The sequence below is a fragment of the Phoca vitulina genome, unplaced genomic scaffold (assembly GCF_004348235.1).
Source record: "Phoca vitulina isolate PV1807 unplaced genomic scaffold, GSC_HSeal_1.0 scaffold21, whole genome shotgun sequence".
Taxonomy (NCBI): domain Eukaryota; kingdom Metazoa; phylum Chordata; class Mammalia; order Carnivora; family Phocidae; genus Phoca; species Phoca vitulina.
The window spans coordinates 16,235,685-16,260,493 of record NW_022589724.1 but is presented as its reverse complement, the minus strand read 5'-3'; the positions used below and the strand labels follow the sequence as shown (position 1 = coordinate 16,260,493).

General features: G+C 44.2%; 1 protein-coding gene across 6 annotated transcripts in view; it reads left to right on the top strand.

The window, feature by feature from the left end:
• ASTN2 (astrotactin 2) overlaps nt 1-24,809 on the top strand; it is an 877,839-nt gene that overhangs the window by 811,566 nt on the left and 41,464 nt on the right. For all 6 annotated transcript variants that reach the window (XM_032419129.1, XM_032419128.1, XM_032419127.1 and 3 more), the window contains one exon: nt 6,256-6,397. In XM_032419129.1, the coding sequence (XP_032275020.1) occupies nt 6,256-6,397 (142 nt within the window). The remainder of the gene's footprint in view (nt 1-6,255; nt 6,398-24,809) is intronic.

Below are 24,809 nucleotides of genomic sequence, written 5' to 3'. Positions count from 1 at the left end.
TGACCAGAACACAAATCCTGCTGACACAACATCTCCCAGTCTGTGGGCACAGGTGCGGTAGGAAAAGCATGGGATCCCAGTAGGTAAGTCACTTAGCCTTCCTTCAACCTGTTTCCTCATTTGTAAAGGCACGGTTAACCTAAGTCTTTAAATTGTATTGAATGTTAATCAAGATGGATTTTTTTTAATTAATTTTATTTTATTATGTTATGTTAGTCACCATACATTACATCATTAGTTTTTGATGTAATGTTCCATGATTCATTGTTTGCGTATAACACCCAGTGCTCCATGCAATATGTGCCCTCCTTAATACCCATCACTGGGCTAACCCATCCCCCCACCCCCCTCCCCTCTAAAACCCTCAGTTTGTTTCTCAGGGTCCATAGTCTCTCAAGGTGGCGTTGTTTTAGAATGTTTAATCAAGACAATATAGGTAAAAGTGTGATGCCATACGGTAAGAGTGAAATAAACATTTCCTTTCCCGCTCTCCTTTTCTCTTTGCTTGCCTGCAGTCCATCTTCCCTCCCTTCTTTTTAAAAATTACTTCCTTTTGCAAAAAAAAAGGAAAGTTCTTGGGACTTAGGTATTATATAATGTATCTAAAAGCAGCTGAGCTTCAGCACTAAAAATTTTGCCATCAGACAAACTGATGAGACCTAATGGAGGTGTGGTGGCAGGAATGGAGGGGGGCACTCACATTGGTACACCATCCATGTAGCAGGCATACTGCATATATTATTTATTTCTTACCTGATTCTCTGATGATGAAGCAGCAGTCGTCTCTGAGAGTTTAATCATCCATCCCTAGATAGTATAGTTCCTAAGTGGTGGAGGCTGGCTTTAAAACCAGGTCTCATCTGCCCCCCAAACCCACTCTCTTTCCTCTGCCTCATGCTGCCATTACAATAAACGTGAGAATCAGCACCAGGTCTTCAAATTTAAAATAACATGTTTTGGAAGAAACAAATCTACTGCAGCTGAGGCCCTCAAAAAATGTATCTTGTCAGTGACAAGGTCTCTGAATGAATTTCTACATTTGCCCACGTAAAGGAAAGGTGGGAAACGCAGAGCCCTGCTTCTCCTTGGCACCACAGCAAGGAGCATCCGCAGGTTAGAGAGAGGCCAGGCCCAGAGTGGCCTCCACATCCCCTTGGCGTTTCCTGAAAAGAGCATGGAGGCCTGAGCTGGGGACCTTTCTCCCCACCTGGGCTAAATAACTCACTACTCCCGCCCCTTGTATTTTGGAATTCTTTGCTGCTTTTTTCCCAGCCTGTTTTCAATTTGCTCTTGTGGCCAGCTTTGACTCTGACCTCAACTCAATCAGAAGCGAGAGGGTGAGGGGAGAAAGAGAGAGAGAGAGAGGGAAAACGAGGAGGCAGAGGATTTGAGGGAGTGATAAAAGGATAGGGGATTGAGGCAGGCGGCGGGGCCTTGAGAAAAATTACTCTGTGCTTTGTTGGGTTGGTTCTGAAGCTTCAGCAGAATCATGATTGACCTTTTCTGTGGACTGTAATGAGAGCAAGGCTTGAGTCTGAGTGGATAAAGAAATGTGTGGGGGTCTGGCCCAAGCCCACTCGGGTTACAGCCCCAGAAGAGCCATAATGGGGAACAGGCACATTCCTGTACAGCGACTCCCAACTCCCTATCTGTTTTCAAGGAAAGAAAAACAGAGAAAGAATGTTAGAATCTTGGACAGGCATGGGCGAGGCGGTGGCGGCAGCAGCCTGGGTCTAGGAGGATTCTGCCACACGGCCATAACATGTCAGAGAGGAGGGGACAGAGCTAATGTAGGCAGGGTGTCCTAGTGGAAGGCACATGGAGCTCAGAAGCAAAAAAGATAGGTTTAATCCTGGACTCTACCCTGAGAGGCTGCGAAGCCTTGAGTGGGGCTGCAACATTCCTGAATTTCTGTATTCCTATCAGGGAATGTGGCAGGGTTTTTGGATTCAAACATTTTTAGCAATAAAACTTATAAGCCAACATTTTTAAAACCGTTTTTTCCCCAACTTACATAAAACATGGACCATCAGTATATAAAACAGATCTAACTGGTGTTGCTCTGGTTTGAAGTTAGCATGAGTATAAGAGGAGACAGAATTTAGCCCCTACCTACCACCTCTACCATTCCTTCTCAACTCTGGAGTTCTGCATATTCTATTTGGCAAACCACTGCTAGAATATATTACATAGTGGAAACCTGTTGAACTACTTCTGTCTCTCCTGGGCTTTGTATCTTTCTTAGGGAGTCCAAGTTTAAGAAGATGGCCGGGTGGAACTGTGTGCCTTGCACAGCGCCTGGCACATAGTAAGGAGAGCTCACATTCATGTGGACTATAGCTGGTCAGAAACTGAAGAGCAACGTCTGCAGTTTTTAGCAATTTTATCTCCTAGGCTGGCTGATAGGAATGATCACATAGGCTCTAAGAGTCAAGAGATGAGGTTTTTGTTCTAAGTCAACCTCCTACTTTGTGTTTGGCCATGGACATGCCACTTTCCTTCTCAAGGCTTCAGTTGTCACCTGGAAAAGGATAGGATTTTACCCAAAAGTTGGGTTAAAAAAAAAAAATCTAAGGGTCCTTATCTCTCTTCCCTGTTATGATGACAATAATAATAAAAACAATAATGATAGTTAACATATTTTGAGCCCTAGTGTATGCCAGACATTATGCCAATTGATTTGTAAGCAATATATTCAATTTTTACATGATACAATGCTGTAAGTTAGATACTATTATTATATCCATTTTACATGTGAGAAAATAGATGTAAAGAGTGAAGGAATCTGTCCAAGGCAAGCTGTAAGTGGGGGTGAACCAGGATTTAATCCTAGACAGCATAAATTCAGAGCTCAACCTCTTAACCACTGCACTGTAGTATTGTTCGTTCAGTTGTTCCACTGCCAGACTTGGGGTATGGTATATTGTAGAACCCTGATGCATGTGTTGAATTGTACTGATTTGCATTTGTGCATAGAGAAGCCTCCGGGCCTTTCTTAATTACTCCCCCCCACCCCCCCACTAAGTAAGCGAGGACAGTGAAGGGATTGCCTCATTCACCTGTCTCCACCTAGGTTACATTTAAACCTTCTGGAATAGAGTGCCAAGAAAAGCAATCTTACATTTTACTTTATGGGTCTGTTCTTGTATTTGAGAAACCTTCCTGTTGTCAGATTACAAACTGTAGAAGGTCAGGGACCATTTCTTTTATTGTTTCATTCCCCAAGACCACAGAACTAAGAGTGGCATGAATTCAATTGCAGACCGAACAGAATTGAGAAAGCTCACTTTCTAACACTATTTTTTTAAAAACTTTCTCTAGGAGGCAGCACAGTATAAAAGAAAAGGTATGGCTTTGGAGTTAGGATGATCTGGGTTCAAATCTCAGCTCTGTCCCTCCCTAAATTTCTGAGCTTACTCTCAGCTTTACAAGAGAGATATTAACATTTAACTCATTAGTATTGAGTATTGTGACAAATGAAAAAAAAGAAAATTTGGTACTAAATGTCAATTTTCTTCCCTTTAACTCTTTTCATTTGAACGTCATTATGTATATTTAGTCCCGAATAGAACTGGGCACTGAGTTTCCTTAGAATGTCCTCCGTATAACTAGTTATATATGCCATGCTATCCAGTTTCTTCACTTGAACTAAACCTATAAACCTTAGAACCGTGTGCCTATCTTACTGACCTATCAGACATATTATGAGGCTTTTATCCAGGGTCCAAATTATTCTGAAATGGATTGAAATATCTGGAAAACTATGCCCATTTTAAATGAATGTCAACCATATTTTGGCTTGAAGATGGTTAATACAGGCCACAGGAATACTGAATTCCCTCATGAGGGGCCAACTCTTTCAATGGCTATCTAGAAACAAATTGAAAAGCAGACAGACATGGATCCAAGCTCAAAGAAAACAAATGTAAGCTGCCAAACTTGAAATCCTAAGAAACCAAGAGAAACAAAGCCCTTACTCCCTCCTGTGAGTAATTCCATGTTTTTCCCCCTTTCCTTATTTTCCACCCTATACATTGTTCTGCTTTGGTACCTATTGGCAGAGAGACATTGTTGGTTTATGATTTTACTGTGGAGGAAACTGACATAAGAGGCCTATGGAAGAAAGAGGGGAGGCCAAAATCTTTGATGAATAAAGCTTTCATTTACCTTTTCATTTTCTAGCAGAACTGCTGGTTCTAGACAAAGAATTTCTTCTTAGACTCAGCCTTTCTTTCTAGACTCCAAACTCAGTAAGAGCTATTGACCCCGTATTACAGAAAGGAAAACTGAGACTTTGAGAAGTTAAGAGACTTGCAGTAAATGGTGGAAATAGAATTCAGTCCGAAGTCTGTCCGACAATAGCAGGTGAACCTGCGTGTCGCTGACATCAGCCTGGTTCAGACACTTCCTCTGGCAGCTATGTATCAAGTCTATGAACTGTAGTTGTCATTGTAAAAAGTGGAAAACAAAGAACACCACACATCAGCTCTACTAGATTGGACCATAGGGACAAATACTTTATAGAACCGTTGTTTACCTGAACTCCCAGGGCTCTCCAGACTGTTCAGTCAGACAGGTGTTAACCTCATTCACTTGTGAGTGAAGAATGAAACTTTTCTTTGAAAGACCAACAGGAGGTGATCTGTATATTCTGCCCTCCCAGTTCCCTGCCTCCCCGGGTCACAGTCTTCTCAGATACTTGGCCAATATTACTGTTCCATGATAGTTCATTATATTGGATTGTCCTTAACATCAAGTAGAGAAGATTTAGTTGAATGGACATCTTCCTCTTGTTTATTACTAAGAATAAGTGAGTAGAGAGTGTGAGGCATTCCATACCAGACAAGAAAGAGAAGGAATGAACTGTAGGGAGGCCTCCTATTATTCCATACTGTGTGGTATAAAGTAACTCACATGCTTGTTTTGCTCCTAAATTATCCGATTTTAGAATTGGAAGGGAACTTAGAGGCCATTTAGTCTGGCTCATTTATTTTATCTATTTTTAAGTAATTTTTTATTGATTTTTTTCTTTGTTACATTTCATTGTAGGTAGTTTTTTTTTTTAAAACAGAGATAATGGGTATTTTTTCTCTTATTTTTCCTTATCTCACTTTACAAAGCCACTATTATGTATTTGCTATCATTTCTTCCTTCTCTTTTGAAATAGATACACATGTAAAATTTCCACCAAACATTAGATTATTCTGTAATAGCACAGCCTGTTTTTTAATTTAATATCTTTTCCTATAATTTCATAATCTTCCACAATATTGTTTTTAATAGCTACAAAATATTCCATTGCATCATTGAACTATAATTGATATTGCTGTTTCTATATCATTGAACATTTAGTTGTTTCTAAATTCTTCTTGATTTAAATAGTACCATAATGTTTGTTCACATAGCTCAATCTTTGTGTACATCTGTGTTTTTATTTTATTTTTTTCAAAGCTCTAATAGTGATTCTACCACTTTGATTCTACAGAGGAGAAAACTAAGGCACAGAGATGGGAATTCGGTTGCCCCAAGCTATCCAGCAAATCCTTAACAGAGTTAAGACTAGATTTGAAAATGTTATTCTTTTTAGTCAGGCCTATTTCTAGTAAACTTCAGCTGCTTCCTAAAACCCAGTGGCTCAGTCGACTTTTGGAAATCATGGAAATCAAGGCACTTGCCCTTGCTCTTCCACTGTCCCTTCCTGTCCGATGGCCTTCATCACTCATCAGTCATAGAACTCTTTCCCCCTCAGTTGGACCAGGTTTCTGTCCATCTCAACATAACACTTCATGAATCTAGTACCACTGCATTAAGAGTGACCATGCGATAAGAAACCTATCTTATATCCTTGGAAGGAGAATGCAATCCCAAGAAGGAACAGCCTTGCTCAAGTAATGAAGAGGAGGTTAATGGCAGGAACAAGACCAGAAAATTTACTCTGGACAGAAAGCATTATCCCCCTGTTACCTTTCCATGCATTTTTAGTACACAGTAATTTACCTCATTTGAGCCTTGTTATAATTTCATAAAGGTAGGTATTAGTATGCCCACTTTCCAGTTGCGAAAATTCCAGCATAAATTTAAACAGAGGCATTAGGGCTAGATACTAATCTGTGTCATGTTCATATGCTGTACTTGTTTTGTCCACTAATCCTCCTGATAATGATATCCAGACATTTCATGGGTTTGGGCAGCAGCAAGAATGTCTGCTCACCAAGGCCTGAGCTGGAGAGCTCATCTTTCTTTGTCTCCCTCCAGGAGAGTTCCTGAGTTTTGCTGATGACTTACTCTCTGGCCTGGGCACATCTTGTGTGGCAGCTGGTCGAAGCCATGGAGAGGTCCCTGAAGTCAGTATCTACTCCGTCATCTTCAAGTGTCTGGAGCCCGACGGTCTCTACAAGTAAGATGTGCTGGGTGTGTGGGGAGTGTGAAACAGGTCGATTTTAAGTCTGGGAGGCAAGGAATGAGTAATCTGTCCAGGCCAACCAAATGTTTTATAGGCCAGCCCATATGTGCACCTTGAGATGCTGAGGTTTAGAAGTATCCATTGGAGAAGTGTCGCCACAGTAAGCCACAGAATCCTACAGGGTTAGCACTGAAGGGCCCAGGGAGACCAGGGAACACAAAACCATTTCTTCTAGTAAAGAAGAATCTGCAGCCAAGAGAGGAAACATGGCAAGTTAGCAAGGAGGGCTGGGGCAGGAGTGCCTGCCTGGAGTTCTTTTCTCAATTCCATGATATCTCCTCTGAAAAAGATTACATTAGCATATTTGAAATATATATATACTTGTATTCATATGTATTTGTTAGTTTGTTTTACTAGATTCAGCTGCTCCCCTTAGAAATAGTGCCACCATCACTCCTTCACAGAGTACACTGGAGTCACTGCATTCACACTTCTAGAGATGCAAAAGGAAGTCATTCTAAGGCTCAGCTGTTAATCTCAGAGGGAAAGGGGGCTCATCTTTCTTTTGTTCCATTTTCAGTGAGTATTGTCACACTGAGATGCATCCATCATAAACTATTACATAGAATTCTAGAGATAAGCTGTCTTCATGTATCCTAATTATGAAACTATAGGCCACTTCCCTTAGCAACCAATTTCACCAATTATTGAAATCATTTGTTTTTCTTTTATTTACTCAGTGATCCATTTACTTATCCATTTACCTAATCATGAATCCCTCCCTCCTTCCATCCTTTTCTCTCCCCTTTCCTCTCTTTCTCCATCCATCCATCCGTCTGTTCATCCACTCTTATACTCCATCACTCATTCACTTATTCATCACTTCTTTCATTCATTCACGTTTTTACTTATTCATAACTCATTTATTTATTCATCAGACATTTTCTGAGGACTTCCTATGACTTGGTACTAAGCTAAGAAATACAGGTATGAATGTGACGAAGACAAAGGTTTAATTCTCAAATGACTTATAACTTAATGATGGTATGAAAGGCCGCAGATTGTGGAATCAGATCTGGCTTTGACATTTTTAGTTATGTCACCTTAGATAAGTTGCTTTACCTCTATAAGCCTCAGTAAGAAGGTAATAATAAAACCTAGGCTGTAGAGTTGCATGAGATTTAAGTAAGAAACACCCTAGCACAGTAACTAAGTATGTGCTCAGTAAGTATTATCCCTCCACCATCTGAATCTCCTTCACCTCCAAACCACATCCCATCCCTACTTCCTCTGGAAGATACCACTTTTCTAAATACCATGGCACTCTTTTGAATACCCAACATATTCAGGCTCTTTGGTAACACCCAACAGATTCATGCACCAAACTCAGGAATATCACTGTAAGCTAGAAATTGGGCCTCTGACCCTCGCTCTGCCACTGATTATCTCATAGATGTGGGGGCCCAAGTTTTAGTTTGTCAGAATGGCAAAATCAATTGGGGACAGTGAGAGCTCTGGGAATGGAATCTCCAAAATACCATAGGCTATCAGATCTCTTCTGGTGGGACATGTCGACAAACTTCCTAGAGGAAGTAGCATTTGCCTCAGGCCTTAAGTGGTGACTTGGGATCTAGATCTTGAGAGCATGACTCCATAGCTTCTTAATCAGTAAGTGCTGACACTAACCTCTTGGGCTCTAGGATCACCCATCTATATAATACACAAGTGTGTGACTGGATTAAGAGCTATAAGGTCTTTTCCAACTCTCAAAACTACGATTATATGAAGAAAGTAGCATTTTTGAAAGATTTCAAGATGGCTGACTTCTGGTTCCTCTGTCCCCCATTATGGGTATAGACTCGAGACAGACAGACAGATCTGGGTTCCAGTCTCTCCCTGCACTTATCAGCTGTGTGACACCGAGTGTGCTTCTCAACCTTCTGAGCTTCCATCTCCTCCTCTGTGAAAATGGGGATAATGACAGTGTCTGACTCACTGGGACCTGAAGAAGATTTGATGAGATAGTGCACAAAAGCTCTCCACTTGGTGATGAGCTCCCAGTAAGAGTGTGAGAAGTGTTAGCTGTTACCACTGTTGTTCTTGTTGTCCTTGTTGTGCTAAAAATTAATTTTAACTCCCTTCCCCTCCTTTTGCCAACTTACTGGGATAGCATCTAGTAGAGAGGGACAGAGCCCCAGCAGGTGGTTCCTATCGACTGAGACACAAGCAGTAATCCTGTCTCTGGGTGACGTTGTGGAGTCTTGGCATTAGCCAGTCTGAAATCCTACAGGCCCATTATGTAGAGAGCAATGAAATGTTTTATGGAACCCCAAAAGCAGTTAACACTGAGGGCTGACAAATCAGTTGACATCCTTTAGAAGTGATGATCGTTTTCCCTCACCTCTTCTTTTCCTTTCTTCTTGATATCCCCTACCCCCTTCCCACCTCTTGACATAGGACCATCCTTTCTTCTTCTGTCCTGGAAATGTGTTTCTCATGAGCTTGTCATCCCTAACTCTGAACACGTCTTTATTTTATTTTTGAAATTGATTTTATTAATGGCTGTGGAATCTGGGCTGTTCTGACAAGGAGCCCAGGGTGTGGTTTGGACCCCATCTCTCATCCTGCTGGTGGCTTTCCTTCCGTGAAGTCTGACCAGCTCAGTCTTGAGTTTTAAAATAGTTACACTGTCAGTTCTTGGGGTTTCAAATTTTCTGCTTGCTCGTCCCTTACCAAAATTAGTTTTCTAACTCGGGTCGAAAAGGCTGTGTGTGGCAGTAGGAGGAGGACAGACTGAGCTGAGTGCAAATCCTGATTCTTCCTTGTCCTCAGAACCTGCCCTGGGGAAAGCCAGTTCTCACTGCTCTATACCACAGTGTCTTCCTCTGGAAACAGGGAGCTGGTAATTGTTTTGATCTTGTAGGGTTAAAGGGAAGAGCATTAAGTGAGAAACTCCACAGACAGGGTTTACCAGAATGCCTTGCACATAGTTACTGTTTTTTTCTCCTTGACTCCATCACTGGTTATCTGTATCTTCCACAAGTATAATCCTGGAAGAGCCGTTCCCTATGGGGCAGGTTGGGGTGCTGCTAGCCCTGGAAAAAAGGACCATCCAGGATCCTTTGGGAATGAAATAGGATGAAAAGAGAACATGGGTCCAGACCCCTGAGTTTTAATTAAGCACAGGGCACCAGATCCCCCATGGACCAACTGCCAGAGCTATAATAGGATTCAGGTGGCACAGGCGTTGAGGATCAGCCTCTCAGGCAGGTAGTCTGAGTTCACATCTCACTACTGCCACTTCTGTCTCTGGGACCTTGGGCTAAACATTCATGCCGTCTCCTTGTTCTGCAGTTTCAACACTTTCAAAGTGAAGGTGTGTTAGGTACACCCCAGTTTGAGAGTTCAGAAAATGCGTACTTTTGCCACAAGATTTCTTCTCATTCTCTCTCTCCTTCTCCTCCTGGGCTTCTGCCCTTTCTACTTTTCTACGTCTCTCACTTTGCTTTTACCCCACTGTGCCTCCCTGCATCTCTGTTCATCTCTCATGCCTTTCATTCCCTCTCTGTGTAAGTATATTCTGCATAGCTCACTCTCTTTGTCTATCTGCCATTCTCCCAGTCATTCCTTCTTTGCCTTTCTATTTGTTATTCTCTTAACTTCTGTTTGTCTGTATATAACTCAGTTTCTCTGTCCTATTTCTTAGTTGAGTTTGGATTCCTCTCTATCTGTCTCTCTCTTTCTCTCTCTGAATGCCCACTCCCTCTCTCCTCTCCACCTGGGAAGACAAATTGCTTTTGCAGCCCCTCCATCCATGGAATTTTACACAGCACACAGGGTTGAGACCAATTGGAGGAGTGAAAGTCAAGGCTGATTTTCTGTCCTAAGCTCACCCTGGTGTAGCAAAACAGAAACATCAGCATTTGGGCCCTGTTTAAATTGAATTTCCTTGTTTGTTCCATTTGTTTTGCTTTTGAATGAAAACAAACAAAGAGCAGCAGAGGAGAGGGTCCCCAGAAGGTCTGACAGTGTGGCCAGCTCCTGCACCCTTGGGTTGTTGGAACTGGTGAGTGACCCCCGAACAGGAATCTCCACTCAGGGTGGACGGGTCAGGCCGGGCTAGGCATCCATGGTCCCTGCCCTTGGCTGGCTAAAGGCCTAGACACTGTTCTTGTCGCCATTCCTCAATTTCCTATTACCCAAGGTAATTAGCCTCTGTCTTGTCTTGGCTGCCTTGCCTTTCTCTAATCATGGATGACTGCCAAAGGGTCCTGAGCAAACATGCAGCAGCAGCCAGGCCCAATTCCTGGGTGGGGAGGGGGGCTCATTCCCACACATTTGAAGGCTTGCCCCAGGCCCGTCCTTCACCTCCATGGCCTCCGCTCTGTGAAAAGAATGCCAAGGGAGCCTGGGTACTGCAACCATGTGCCAACATCCGCGGTGGGACCAGAGGCTCAGGGGAGGGATTCCTTCTCAGCAGGGATGGGTGGAGTTGGAGGAGAGGAGTAAAAAGAAAACCAGGGCCCTGGAGAAGAGCAGGCATTGTGAAAAAAAGAGCCTGAGGTCAGGAGTCAGATAGCAGTTCCCACACTTACTCCCAGTGAGACCTGGGGCCGGTTCTTTCCCCTCCCCTGGCCTTGATGTTGTCATCTGTGAAATGGAAACATTAAACTCTGTGCTCTGAGACATGCACACTGAGGTGGGGATGCAGACTATACCAGAGTCCTGATTCTCAGTGCTTCCAGCACTTCCTGGATCATAGCAGTAGTGGGGTTAGTAATAGTCGATTGAGCATTCACCATGTGCCAGGAACCACACTAGGGATGTTACGTGTACCATCTCATTTAATCCTCACCATAACCCTATAGATCTGATATCATCCTCATTGTCATCACCTCCTGTTTCATCGTTGGGAAAACTGGGGCTAAAAGGGGTAAACATTTTGCCCCAAATCACATGACAAGAAGAAATAGAGCAGAGATTCATACCCAGGCTGACTCTAACACCCACCCTCCCCTCCCCTCACCCCATGTGCTCTCCCTGTCCTTGTCCCCCACACGTGTGAAGTTGTCAGAGCATGAGGGCAGGAGAGGCTTCAAACTGCAAGCAACCATTTGCAACGGAAGGACCGCTGGGGGCCAGGCAGACCCAGACTGCAGCGTGCAGATCCCCAGGGAGAGTACTTCATGCTCATCCTTCTCATCTGGGAAATGGAGCTGATTAATCTGATCCATAAAATGAGATGATTAGTTATACCTCCTCACATCGTCACAAAGATTAAAGTGAGTAGTAGATGAGGAAGTGCTTTGAATTTTTCATAAGGTCATGTGCTCATGAAGGGTTTTCTCGATCACCCCATTTTTCAAAGATCAACAATGGGGAAGGCTGTAGACATTTTGAGTCCACATGCCCCTCTCCACTTACCACCTCACGTACGTATTTTTTTGTAAGGTTTTTTTTTTTTATTAATATAGAATGTAATACTTGTTTCAGGGGTACAGGTCTGTGATTCATCAGTCTTATACAATTCACAGCGCTCACCATAGCACATACCCTCCCCAGTGTCCATCATCCAGCCACCCCATCCCTCCCACCCCCCTCCATGTACATATTTTTAAATTAGGCCTTTGAACTCAGACAGAGGGATGTTTTTACCTCGGCTCTTGCACCTATCCACAGTGTGGCCTTGGGCAAATTTCTTAACCTCTCTGAGTTTTGGGTTTTCATCTGCGAAATGGAATCACAAGAGGACCTTTTCCATAGGGCATTGTGAGGATTCAATGAACTGAAACACGTAAAGAGCACGAGATGGTGTGTAGCTCATTGTTGGTACTTAATAAATGGCAGGATGAGAAGCACCACTGTCATTTCCATCAGTGACAGCAATCTTCACCTAAGCAGTCGGGCCTGGGGTTGCCACGTTGACACTGTTGTGTCCCCAGCATTCCAGTGGGAGAGCACATTTAACCTTTACCTCTCACACTGGCCCTTTACTAATCGTCCCCAGACATTTGCTAGAATGTAGCAGTTTCTTCCTTCCTCAAGGTCTTTGCTTCTACCTCTTCCCTTTCCCCAGGGTGGACCTCTCCTGGCTTTTCCCCTGAAGGTTCCCATGATGGTTCCCTTTCTCCTTCATGTTTGTAATTACATGTCATGCTGTCTCCTTACAAAGGCCTTCCTTGACCACTTTATCTGCAGTAGATCCTGCCTGCCACACATAGACACACAAAGCCGGGTACTTACTAAAGCTAGAATGATTTAGTATCTGTTTCCTTGTTTGTTGTCTGTCTTTTCTCACCAGACTGTCAGCTGCATAGAGTAGGATCTGGGTCTGCCTTTTTATCCTGTATCCCTGGTGCCTAGAACAGTGACTGATGCCAGTAAAGAATCCAATAAATAGTTGTTGAATGATTTGAATACATTTCCAAGTCAGTGCCGAAATCTGGAGACACTGACTTTTCCCCTTCACTCATTCACAACTTCTAACTGTGGTTTCTTATCAGGTATTCAGGGGACATCAACCTAGTACTATACTACCTAGGTCGTCCTAGTACCCTATCTCTGTGTCTCTGTATCTACCTTGAGATTTGTCTGTCTGCCTACCTACCTACATACCTACCATAAACCTTAGCTAATTTAATCCTCCAAACAACTCTCTAAGGCAATTACTATTATTCTTAGCCAAGAGATTAGGCTCCTAAGGCACAGAGAGTTCAGATAACTTGACCAAAGCCTCAAAGCCAATAAGAGGAGAAGCCAAGCTTTGAATTCAGCTCATTTATTTCCAGAGCCTGAACTCAAAATTTCCACACTAGATCATGAGAAGTACTAGCTGGGGACCAGGGGGAGAATCTGTTCCGAGGGATCTTTTGTGCAAAGACCCATGGATGCCCAGATGAGTTGGAAACAATATGGAAAACAGATTTTCAGTCCTGACACCAAAAGCTGCATGACTACTACCACCAAAGGCCAAACTTCCTCCTGCCTCTGCAGTCCTGGCCCAGCCACACCCACAGGTGAGCTCCGAGCCTGTACAAGGACCTCTGCTTCTCTTAGCCATGAGCTCCCCATGCCATTTTTGGGCCCCCAGAACCCCCGGCTCTCATCTGCTGAGTCGTTTCCCAGTGTCTCCAGACTGCCACGTGTTTCTGCAAACAAGTCCAGGCTCCCAGCCCAAGGATGCTATTCCAAGAGCCCAGAGAGATTGGAGCTTTTGGATGGAGGGAGCATTGCTGGGCCCCCATTGCCCCCAGGACCCCACCCCTGCTTGGGCACAGCCCGGGCAGCACATTGCAGAAGCAGTCAAGGCCACCGCCATGGATACTATAATTATATATTAGATGAAATCCCAAAGTTTCCCTTTATTTACATTCCTACCCTACCCTCTTCATTTCCTCTCTTTATGCCAAGAATCAGCACAGACTTTACTGGAAACAGCATGAAAGTCATCAGGAGCCCTCTAAGGCTGGCTTCCAAAAGTGCTTGCCCAGATGATGGGAGGCAAGAGACCTGAGAGTCATCTTGCTTCCAAAAGTGCTTGCCCAGATGATGGGAGTCAAGAGACCTGAGGGTCTCTAAGCTGCTGTGAGGCCAGGGGCAAGGATTTGTCCCCTTTGGAGGCCTCTGGGTCTCCATTCGTAGAAGAGGGATTGAATGAGGCTAACCCAAAGGACCATTTCATGAATTTGCAGGCTGTGCATCTCAAGAGATAATGGAGGCAAGGAGATGCACTCAAGCCCTGGTGACTGGAGAGTTTGAGTCTGAATGGAAGAGTTCATTCAGCTTTAAGGCCCCATACTTCTGTCTTTCAGTTTCAGTAACCCTGTCTGATTAGTGGGCCTCCTGAGCCACGTCCCCAGTGTGACCGGGCCCAATTTCTGAGGGGACTTTCAGCATTTAGGGGAAAGAGGATAGGCACAGAAGAAGCCTGCCATGTTGACCAGGGCCCTGGGCCACAGCCTCTGGACCAATGCGAGCTGAGGCTGAGGCCCAAGGTTGATCCAGGACACACCAGGGCAAAGAGCCAGGACAGGCCTGACAGTTTTTGTCCTGCTCTTTACTGGCTTTTTCTTCCCGGTGTGATACTTTCTCAGTTCTTTTTTCTCCTCTTCAGTCCTCCTTCCCTCCCTCCTACCACTTCCCTTCTCCCTCTCCTCTACTTTTTCTGCCTTCTTCCCCTCCTTCACCCCTCCTTCCTTCCATCTCCCTCCCTTATCCTCTCCCTGCATCCCCTTCTGTTTTTCCAACATCTCTTCTTTCCTTTCCCCTTTGTCCATTTCTTTACTGTTTTACTCTTTTTTCCCTCTCACTTTCTTCTCTCTCAGTATTGGTCACGGATGCTGCCTCTCTTGGTGTCACCCTGACTTCCCATCAATTTTTTTTTTTTTTTTTTGGTCTGTGTGTCCTTCTCTTCTACTTGCCATCTCTGCATGTGCATGTCTTGTCACTTTCTCCCTTACTTACCACTTCTCGGTCTCTGTCTCAGTCCCAAGATCTCTGTTCTTTCATCCTTCCGTGCATTCCCCACCCACCCCACCCCCTTCCCACCCCAGCCTAAATACAAGGGTCTGAGCCCATAATATGGTCTGGAGCCAACAGCCAAGGTATGGCCAAGGGTCCCAGAGCCAAGCAGCGGCCAGGGGCTTCTGATGCCCCCAAACCTGAATGGAATGTGAATGCTCCGTGGCGGTGGTAACCTGTCCTATTGGTTGGGAGGTGGGCTGGGGGGTAGTGACAGAGGCAGCCTAGCGACTCAAGACTCAATTCCCTCTAGCATCAGGTCATGCTGACCTCTCCAAAGTGCACAGTTGGGGCCCCAGAGAGGGGAAGAGCTGTCCTCAAGCCAGAAGCATGTACAGCCATGCATCTCAAGCCAAGAGAGACTCAGTAGAGGAAAAATAAAGCTGTTTTTCAGCTGACAGACAGTGAGGCTCCTAAAACCTGCTGGGGACTCTCAGGCAGGCTGTTTCTTTCCTCAAACTGCGTCAAGATTTCATTCAGGAATGGGACACTGGCCAGAGTTCTGGAGGGATAGGGCACAGACTGCTTGCATGAAGTCATAGAGGGTGGATGGGTGGGAGCTGAGGCCATGCTGGAAAACTAGGCCTTGAATGCCGGGCAGAGAAGCTGGACTTTATCCTGCAGGCAGTGGGAGTGAAGAAAAGCTTGAGGAGGGTCAGGTTATATTTAAACTTGTGTTTTGTGATGACTACTCTGACCCTCTACCATGGTGTGTAGAATAGGCTGGGCTGACTTGAGAGTCCGGGGGGAGGTGGCATTTGATGTAGGGAAAGGGAAAGAGGGGCGCCTGGGTGGCTCAGTTGGTTAAGTGTCTGCCTTTGGCTCAGGTCATGATCCCAGGGTCCTGGGATCGATCCCCGTGTTAGGCTCCCAGCTCGGCCTGGAGTCTGCTTGTCTCTCTCCCTCTGCCCTGCTCATGCTCTCTCAATCTCTCTCTCTCAAATAAATAAATAAAATCTTTAAAAAAAAGAAAGGGAGGGCGCCTGGGTGGCTCAGTTGGTTAAGCGACTGCCTTCAGCTCAGGTCATGATCCTGGAGTCCCGGGATCATGTCCCGCATTGGGCTCCCTGCTCGGCAGGGAGTCTGCTTCTCCCTCTGACCCTCCCCCCTCTCATGCTCTCTCTCTATCTCATTCTCTCTCAAATGAATAAATAAAATCTTTAAAAAAAAAAAAAAAGAAAGGGAAAGAGTGGGGTCCTCACACATTTGGAGAACCAATGAGTGGTACCCTGAGTAGGGCATGTGTTGGGCCATAGTGGAGCACTTTGGGCTCAGCTCAGTTCTGGAAACATCTAAGAACAACTTTTCCTATTCGTAGTAACTGACTGCAGTGCAGAGTGCTCAGGAAAAGGACATATTTGTTGGGCATCTACAAAGTATCTCACACTAAGCTGGGTACTTGGGATGCAGAAGTCACCAGGTCAAACAAGGCCTCTGTCCTTATAGAGCTCACAGTTATGGTGGGGAAGCAGAAGAGACGACACCGTTCCATGATGCTTCACTTCGTATTCTGATGGGAAAGTCCAGGGGCTGTGAGAGCACTGAGGAAGGGCCACTAATCCAGCCAGGTCTACTGCAGGCCTGCTCTACAGATCTACTGCAAAGTCTTCCTGAGGAAGTAAGAGGAGGAGTTGCACTGGGTTGAATAGTGCACCACCTCTGCTCCCACCTCCACCCAAAAAAATATCCATGTCTACCCAAAACCTCAGAATATGCCTGCCCTTGTTTATTTTTTATTTTTTATTTTTTTTAAAGATTTTATTTATTTATTTGAGAGAGAGAGAATGAGAGACAGAGAGCATGAGAGGGAGGAGGGTCAGAGGGAGAAGCAGACTCCCTGCCAAGCAAGGAGCCCGATGCGGGACTCGATCCCGGGACTCCAGGATCATGACCTGAGCCGAAGGCAGTCGCTTAACCAACTGAGCCACCCAGGCGCCCCTGCCCTTGTTTAGAAATAAAGTCTTTATAAATGTAACAAGTTAAGGACCAAGATGAGCTCATACTGGATCAGGTTGGTTCCTAAATCCAGTGTAGTTACTGGTATTTACCATGTGAAGACAGAGGCAGAGATTAGAGTTTTGCTAGGTCCCTATCAGAAGACATTCCAGTGCTGGCCCTCACTGGGATGGTAATCTCAGGGGGTCAGTGAGAGTCTCATACTCAGGGCATCAGGAGGCTAAGGGAGATGGGGTAAACTCTCAGCTAGGCTTTGTAAGGAGGCACTTTTAAGTGACGTCAGTGAGTCAACATGGCCAGATGGTTATTTATGATAGGGAGTGGAGACTGTGGTAAACTAGAAATGGAGCAGAGAACACTTAGCTCTAGATGATTATTACTATGTGAGAGTATAGACCCAGTGTTGAAAAATATTCTAAGCCATAAATCTAAGAGTTTAAGTGAAATCTCTTAATCAGTACTTGCTGGCAACCAATTTAAAATTGGTCACACAGACCAATTTTGTAAGTCACAATTCACCTGCAGTTTGTTAATTCAGAATGTCTAATCTAGGTCGACTCTCTCAGTGTATAGCTGTGGAAGCTGAGGCCCTGAGAGAGTCATAGACTTCACAGTCAAAGCAGAGCCAGGAGTAATATATAGTGGTCCTGTCAGCTCATGCAGGGTTCTTTCCAAGAAGCCTTGACCTCCACCTTCTACCTTAGGGTCACCTTGTTAGAGGGGAAGCAGAGACAGCTCAGCATGGTAAGAGGTTCCTGGGATGGGATTGCAACCTGCCACTCTAGGTTCTTTGTTCAGCTTTGCTGCCCATCCGCCCATGCACGAGGGACCTTAGACAAAGAGCTTCCTTTTCTTGAACTTCAGTTTCTTCCTTGTTACAATGAAGGAATTGGATGGAGAAATCCCTTCCTCCTCTGATTTCAAGAACTGTAGGAACTGAAGATAGGATTGGACCCAGGCTAGAAGCCAGGTCTCCTAAATTTTCCCTGCTCCCATTATCAGGTTTGGGGGCATCAGAAGCCCCTGGCCCCGCATGCAGTGGATCCATCACTGCATGCAAAAGGGCTGCCTGCCCCCCTGAATCCCACCTCCACCTGTAAAGGAGGCTGTTGCTGTGAGCAGTCTTGAGGGTCATCACTGGAAAGGTGTTAGCAGACTGCAGGGGATCACCATGAATGATGTGTGGAAACTCAGAGGCAAGACACAATACAGATTTCTGGCATTTTTTTTCTGCTCTGTTCTTCTTTCCCCCAAGGACAGTCTCTCCCATTTACCAACAACCTGTTGTGCTTTCACATTTGAAATACAGCCTAATAGAGCTCAAGGCTTTGGAAATCATTGACCCGAACCTTCTCTCTTTATGGGAGAAACTGAAGCTCAGGGAGGTCATAGGCCTGTCCTCCATCTCTTAGAGAATCAGTGTTAGAGCTGGGCTAGACAAGGTCTCTTAAGTCCCCTACAGACTACCTGCTGCTTTATTGTCCTGGACCCAAGCATACTTGTGCCCCTTATCATATTGGGTGTATGAGTGGCAGAGAGCCTGGGGTTTGGAGTCAGATTGCCCTAGGGTCAGTTCAAATGTCAGGTAGTTTCTGGCTATATAAGATACTTATTTTCCCTGGCTCAGTGTCTGCACCTGTAAGGTGAGGGTACTGCTATTTACTACATTAGTTTTGCTGTGAGGCAAGTGTGAAGTGGTTAACACATGCCCAGCTCCCAGGCGTAGGTATTCAGTACACAGTAGGTGCTCAATATCAAGTACATACCAAGTGCATACAAGACATTTCTTTAGTAGATCTTCCTCAAAGATGACCATAAAGGGGACTCATGATCAGCTAATTGTCCTGCCCACTGTGAAGTTGCTCACATTTCTCTGTTGTCTCTGAGCATCTTTCAGGAGTCCTTTGGATATAAGATGTGACAAATTTGGGATTATTTTCACCAAATATCTGACATAACAAGAGGTGCCTTCCCTTTTTCTTTTTTTCTTCTACTGTTCCTTGAACCCATCTCAAATACAGTTCTCATGATGAGAGGGAGCTAAGATTGTCAGTGATCCAAGAGTAAGCATGTTTTAGAACCCATGCTTTAGGAGTCTGTGAGCCCCTAACATAAGGCCTGGCATTTAGTAGGTTATCAATTCAGCAAACACCAAAGGGCAGAAATAGGTATTGCAGGTTGAATGGATGGAGTTGGTACTTCATGTAAGCATCTATGATTTAGTCAAGACCAGAGCAATGACATGGCCCCAGCCTTCCAGTCACTGTCGTGATCGACCACTTACCAAGTTCTGACTCCCTGCCACACTAACTCTTTGATCCTTCACAATATGGTACTCTCTGAGGTAGGTACTATAGTATCCTTGTTTTATATATAAGAAAACTAAAACAGAAAGGCTTGTTCAAGGCCACCTAACTGGTAAATGGCAGAACCATGAGTCTAACACAAGCTGCCTGGCTCCAGAGTCCATACTTGTATGTTCCTATGCATTCCTCTTATAGGCAGTGGTGTGGCTGAAATTTGAAATCTTATAGCTCAGATTGAGAGAGCTTTGTGCAGTGTTGGGAACAAACTTGTAAGCAGCTAATTATTCCGAGGTGGAGGATGATTTGCCCATAATAAAAGCATAGAAATTCTGAGGAGGTTGTGATCTCTCACAGCCAGTGTACCTTGGGGGAAGTGCATTTGAGCTGGGTCTGGAAGAGTGGATAGCGTTGACCATTTAGAATTCGGAAAGTCAATGCATCCTAGGCACAGGGAACAGCTGAAATAAAGACAAGAAGGTGGGAAATTAAAGGGACACATAAAGGAACAGCAGAAGGTTCAGGATAGTTGAGATATATACTGTATGAGGTTGGAGAGGCAGAACTTGCAAGGCCTGGTAATGCAGACTAAGGAACCGATGATTCGTTCTGAGCAGCAGTGAGAAGGCCACAGTCGGACCCTAGAATGATCTCTGTGGAGTGTGGGTTAGATTAGGGACACTTAGGAGCTGTTGTAATCATCCTGGTGTAAGAGATAAGGAATCTGGAGTTAGAAGAGTGGCAGGAAGGGATGAGAGGAGGAAGTGGGTGAAGAGAGTCCTAGGATGTGGGCTTGTTGTGCTCACAGGGTTTTTTGGAAGTCCATAAGCCAGCCTCATTGAGAGGATACAGCACAGAATTCAAAATTTTAAAATCTGCATTTAAATTTCATCGTTGGGTAACCTTTGAAAAAATATGTCTAACTTTTGAGACCAAGCCTTTTTCTGCATCCCGAAAGTGGGAATAAAAAAATTCGACCTCAAAATGTGTATGGCAAATGAAAAAAAATATTCTATATGTCAATTCCTGGCACCTGATAGACCTTTTATTTATATTAACTTCCTCCCATCCTTTCCATTTGTTTCAGTCTTATTGCAGTAAGCATTCACATTCATTCTCCCTCTCCACAACACCACCTCCCCACGGCCCGCCCCCCAACAACTGCCCAACTTCCCCCTCTGGGTCCCTCTTTCCCCAGGATGCCAGAAATGAAATAACATTCTTTGCATGTTTGTTCTAAAGCTCCTGGCAGCCTTCCCGCAGACCCCTGGCTGGGTCAGGACTCATTTGCATTAACATGTGTGAGGCCAGCATGAAGGGGAGGGAGAGGCCCTGTTTTCAAGGAGTTTCATCAGGCACCCCTGCCAGAAAAAGGAGAAGTTACTATTTCTTTCTGGGAAACATTCACAGATTGAAACAAGCAAGGAAGGCCAGGGGGCTGTCTGACTTGTGGGGAGGTTGGAGGTTGGGTAAGCTGCCTGCCTGCCTCCCACAACTGTATCCAGCCCTCTCATCCTTATCACAGGCCTGCCCCCAGAACTCTCTCCTTCAAGTGTGTTGTAACTTAAGACCTAAATAGATATTTCTTAACCCTATCTATGGCCTGTAACAGGGAGAGGAGAGAGAGCACACAGGCAAGGAAGACACGCAGAAGCTACAGAATAAATAAACCAGCAATTTTGCTGGCTTCTGGATAGATATTAAAATCAACAAAAGCATCTTTAAAAGAAAAGAGGTAATCCCTAGAGTTTTTTGTTTTTTTGCTTTAATCCTATGAATTTTTAAATAATACCCTGTCTTAGAGTTGTACTTTCTTTCAGGAATCTCAGTAACCTTGTCCAAATCCAGCTAACTGATGTCAGGCCAGAGGGAGTCCTCTGGGGGTATCTCAGGAGTGCCATTGGCACCATTAAGTGTGCTGACCCTAGAGGCAGGGATTATACCCTTTACAAAAAGGCAAACCGAGTTCCTGGTATTTTATTGGACAACCTTCCGTAATTTCCCATTATTCTTTTTCATTTTCTAGCTTGGATATGTCTTCTTCAGACAAGATCTTTGCCTCCTCCTTTATAATAGTATCAATGTAAAAACTTCAGAGGAAAAAAAGAATCAATGATATGAATGGCTGTTATTTAAAGAGTGCTATGGATATGCCAGACACTGTTCTAAATGCTTTACATAAACTACCTCGTCTAGTCCTCTCAATAACTCAATGTGGACAGAGCTTTATTATTCCCATTTTACACATGAGATGATCAAAGCCCAGAGAATTAAGAAATTTGCCTAAAGTCATTCACTAGTCAGTAACAGAGCCAGGATTTAAATTCAGACTGGCTGGTTCCGGAGCCCAAGCTTCTCATCACTAATGAGTCCAACCTCCCCTGATGGCATATCAGCATTTAATGAGCCTGCTACACACCAGATTGTGCCCTCCTTCCATCACAGGGCCTTGGCACATGCTGCATCTCTTATTCATTCTTCAGTTCTCAGCCTAAATGTTGCTTCCTCATATGGCATCCCCCAACCCATAATCTAAACTATGCCTCCTTACTTCTTTCCTTTATTGCAATTATTAAACTTGGAAATGACATATTTATGTGTGTGCTAATGTCTGTCACCTCTTAGACTTGACTGTCCGTGAGAATAAACATGATGCTTGTTTTATTTCCATATGCATGCAGGAGGCATTCAATGAATATTCATTGGATAAATGAATGCATGTAATAGTACATTTAATCTATAAGGTTAAGCTATAATCCTATGAGGCAGACGCTTTTCTCCCCTCACCTTAGACATAAAGAAATGAAGGCTTACAGAGGTTTAGTAAACTGGGCAAAATCACTAAGGGAGTAAATGCCAGAACTACTATTTGAAAACAGGTCTTTTCTGATCTCAGAGCTCATGCTTTGAACCTGTGCACTGTATTCCTTCCTGTGAAGCCCTATAAGGGACACCTAGAAAAATGAGGCACAGTGTCTGCCCTGAACAGCTCCCTCTCCTGCTGATAGGAGCTAGGTATATATGCAAACCACCATACACAAGGCAATTAAAATTGGCCAACTGCTTCTACAATATCATACCAATATGAGCTATGGAAAAAGGTGGGGAGAAAGAGGAATTTGGGGACAGTCAGGAAGGATGTCCTCTAGCCTTTCCTTACTTAGCCAGTGCACACTTAATCTCTAAGGGTGTGCTCGAATGTATCATCCTCTTTATTAGCACTGGTGTCCATTCATTCCATTTGTTTTAGAGTCTTTACATCTCTGTAGGGCCCTAAAATACATTCTGGGGACCCAGAGATGAACAATGTCCCTGCTACCATGGAGCTCATGAGAAAATGTGGCCCATGATATGAGTGCTCAGGCGAGAGAGTGCCCCTCAGTCCAGTGAAAGCTGGCCAGGAAGAGTGACATTTTAGTGGAGTTTTAAAGGACAAACAAGATCAGTAAGATGCAGATAGGGAGAGAAGGGAGAATGATTTTCCACGGAGAGGGAGTCATAGGTGCAAAGTTATTGAAGAGCAAGGCAATGTAGCAATTTACAAACCCTATTCAAGTTATCATGAGGCAGAGGGACAAGTTTGGTTGATGAGGCTGAAGAGATTGATAGGGGTCAAATCATAAAGGGACTCTATTTCTAGGCTAAGAAGTGTGGACTTTATCTTAAGGGAGTCATTAAGGTTTTAAACAAGCTGCTCAGTAGCCATTGTCAGATTTGCACTTTAGAAAGTTCACACTGGCTGATCTACTGGCAATAGGTTGGAAGTGGGAGAGAACTGTAGGAAGCAAATAAGGAAGCTATTCCCAAGGCCCGAATGGAGGCAGTGAGTTCCAGAATTGGAATAAAGGAGGGTGGATGAAATCTACAGTGTCAGATGAATGGGACTGAGACAGGGTGAGGGATGAGCCAGAAACAACTCATCAGCATGCACAGATTTGTCCTGTGTGATGCTTATTGGTAAGAACTCTACTTCACTTCCTTGCCTCCTAGGCTGGCCCCAGGTAGAGCAGTACTGTTGGTAACCAGAAAGCATTTTTCCAAGCACATACTGTGGACTGTAAGTGTCCTCTGGAAGATAAAAAATAAGTGAGCTTCTGTGAGTTGGCAAAAGTCCCCATTATTCCCTTTCTAATTTTTAAGAATACTTGGTTCTCATCTGTTTATGAAACAGCACAAAATTCTTTAGTGGTGCCACTACCATATGAGGGGCTCATGGGGTTTAAAGAAGAATGAGATATGGTTTCTTTCCCCCAGAGAGCTCACATACCAGTGGGGATGACAACAAGTAAAGGATAGATGAGGACAGTGTCATTCATGGCTTCATGTCCTAGGTACTAAGACACTCAGAAGAAGAAGCAATTGGCCCCATCAAAACAGGTATGGGTCTTTCCCAGAGCCTGGAAGTTTGGTTCTGGGCCAGGTGGAGAGAGAGCTGGCCAAGGTCACATGACCAGGCTGTGGCAGAGGTTTTATTTGCTGGTCACTAAGCCGAGCTGAAGAGGCAAGCAGAAGGGCAGTCCTCCTTCTGGGACAGGGGTCCACTACAGTTCTATTAATGATAACAGTTATCTTCCCACCACCACCACCACCACCACCACCACCACCACTGCTTGGACATTTAGAAATGCACCAGATACTATATTAAGTGTGTGATTAAACAGTAACTTGCTTATTAAAAGGATTATTCACCACGACCAAGTCGGATTTATCCCTGGGCTGCAAGGTTGGTTCAACATCCGCAAATCAATCAACGTGATACAATACATTAACAAAAGAAAAAACAAGAATCACATGATCCTCTCAATAGATGCAGAAAAAGCATTTGACAAAGTACAGCATCCTTTCTTGATCAAAACTCTTCAGAGTATAGGGATAGAGGGCACATACCTCAATATCATAAAAGCCATCTATGAAAAACCTACAGCGAATATCATTCTCAATGGGGAAAAACTGAGAGCTTTCCCCCTAAGGTCAGGAACGCGGCAGGGATGTCCACTATCACCACTGCTATTCAACATAGTACTAGAAGTCCTAGCCACAGCAATCAGACAACAAAAAGAAATCAAAGGCATCCAAATTGGCAAAGAAGAAGTCAAACTCTCACTCTTTGCAGATGATATGATACTTTATGTGGAAAATCCCAAAGACTCCACCCCAAAACTGCTAGAACTCATACAGGAATTCAGTCAAGTGGCAGGATATAAAATCAATGCACAGAAGTCAGTGGCATTCCTATACACCAACAACAAGTCAGAAGAAAGAGAAATTAAGGAGTCGATCCCATTTACAATTGCACCCAAAACCATAAGATACCTAGGAATAAATCTAACCAAAGAGGCAAAGGATCTGTACTCAGAAAACTATAAAATACTCATGAAAGAAATTGAGGAAGACACAAAGAAATGGAAAAACGTTCCATGCTCATGGATTGGAAGAACAAATATTGTGAAGATGTCAATGCTACCTAGAGCAATCTACACATTCAATGCAATCCCCATCAAAATACCATCCACTTTCTTCAAAGAAATGGAACAAATAATCCTAAAATTTGTATGGAACCAGAAAAGACCCCGCATAGCCAGAGGAATGTTGAAAAAGAAAAGCAAAGCTGGCGGCATCACAATTCC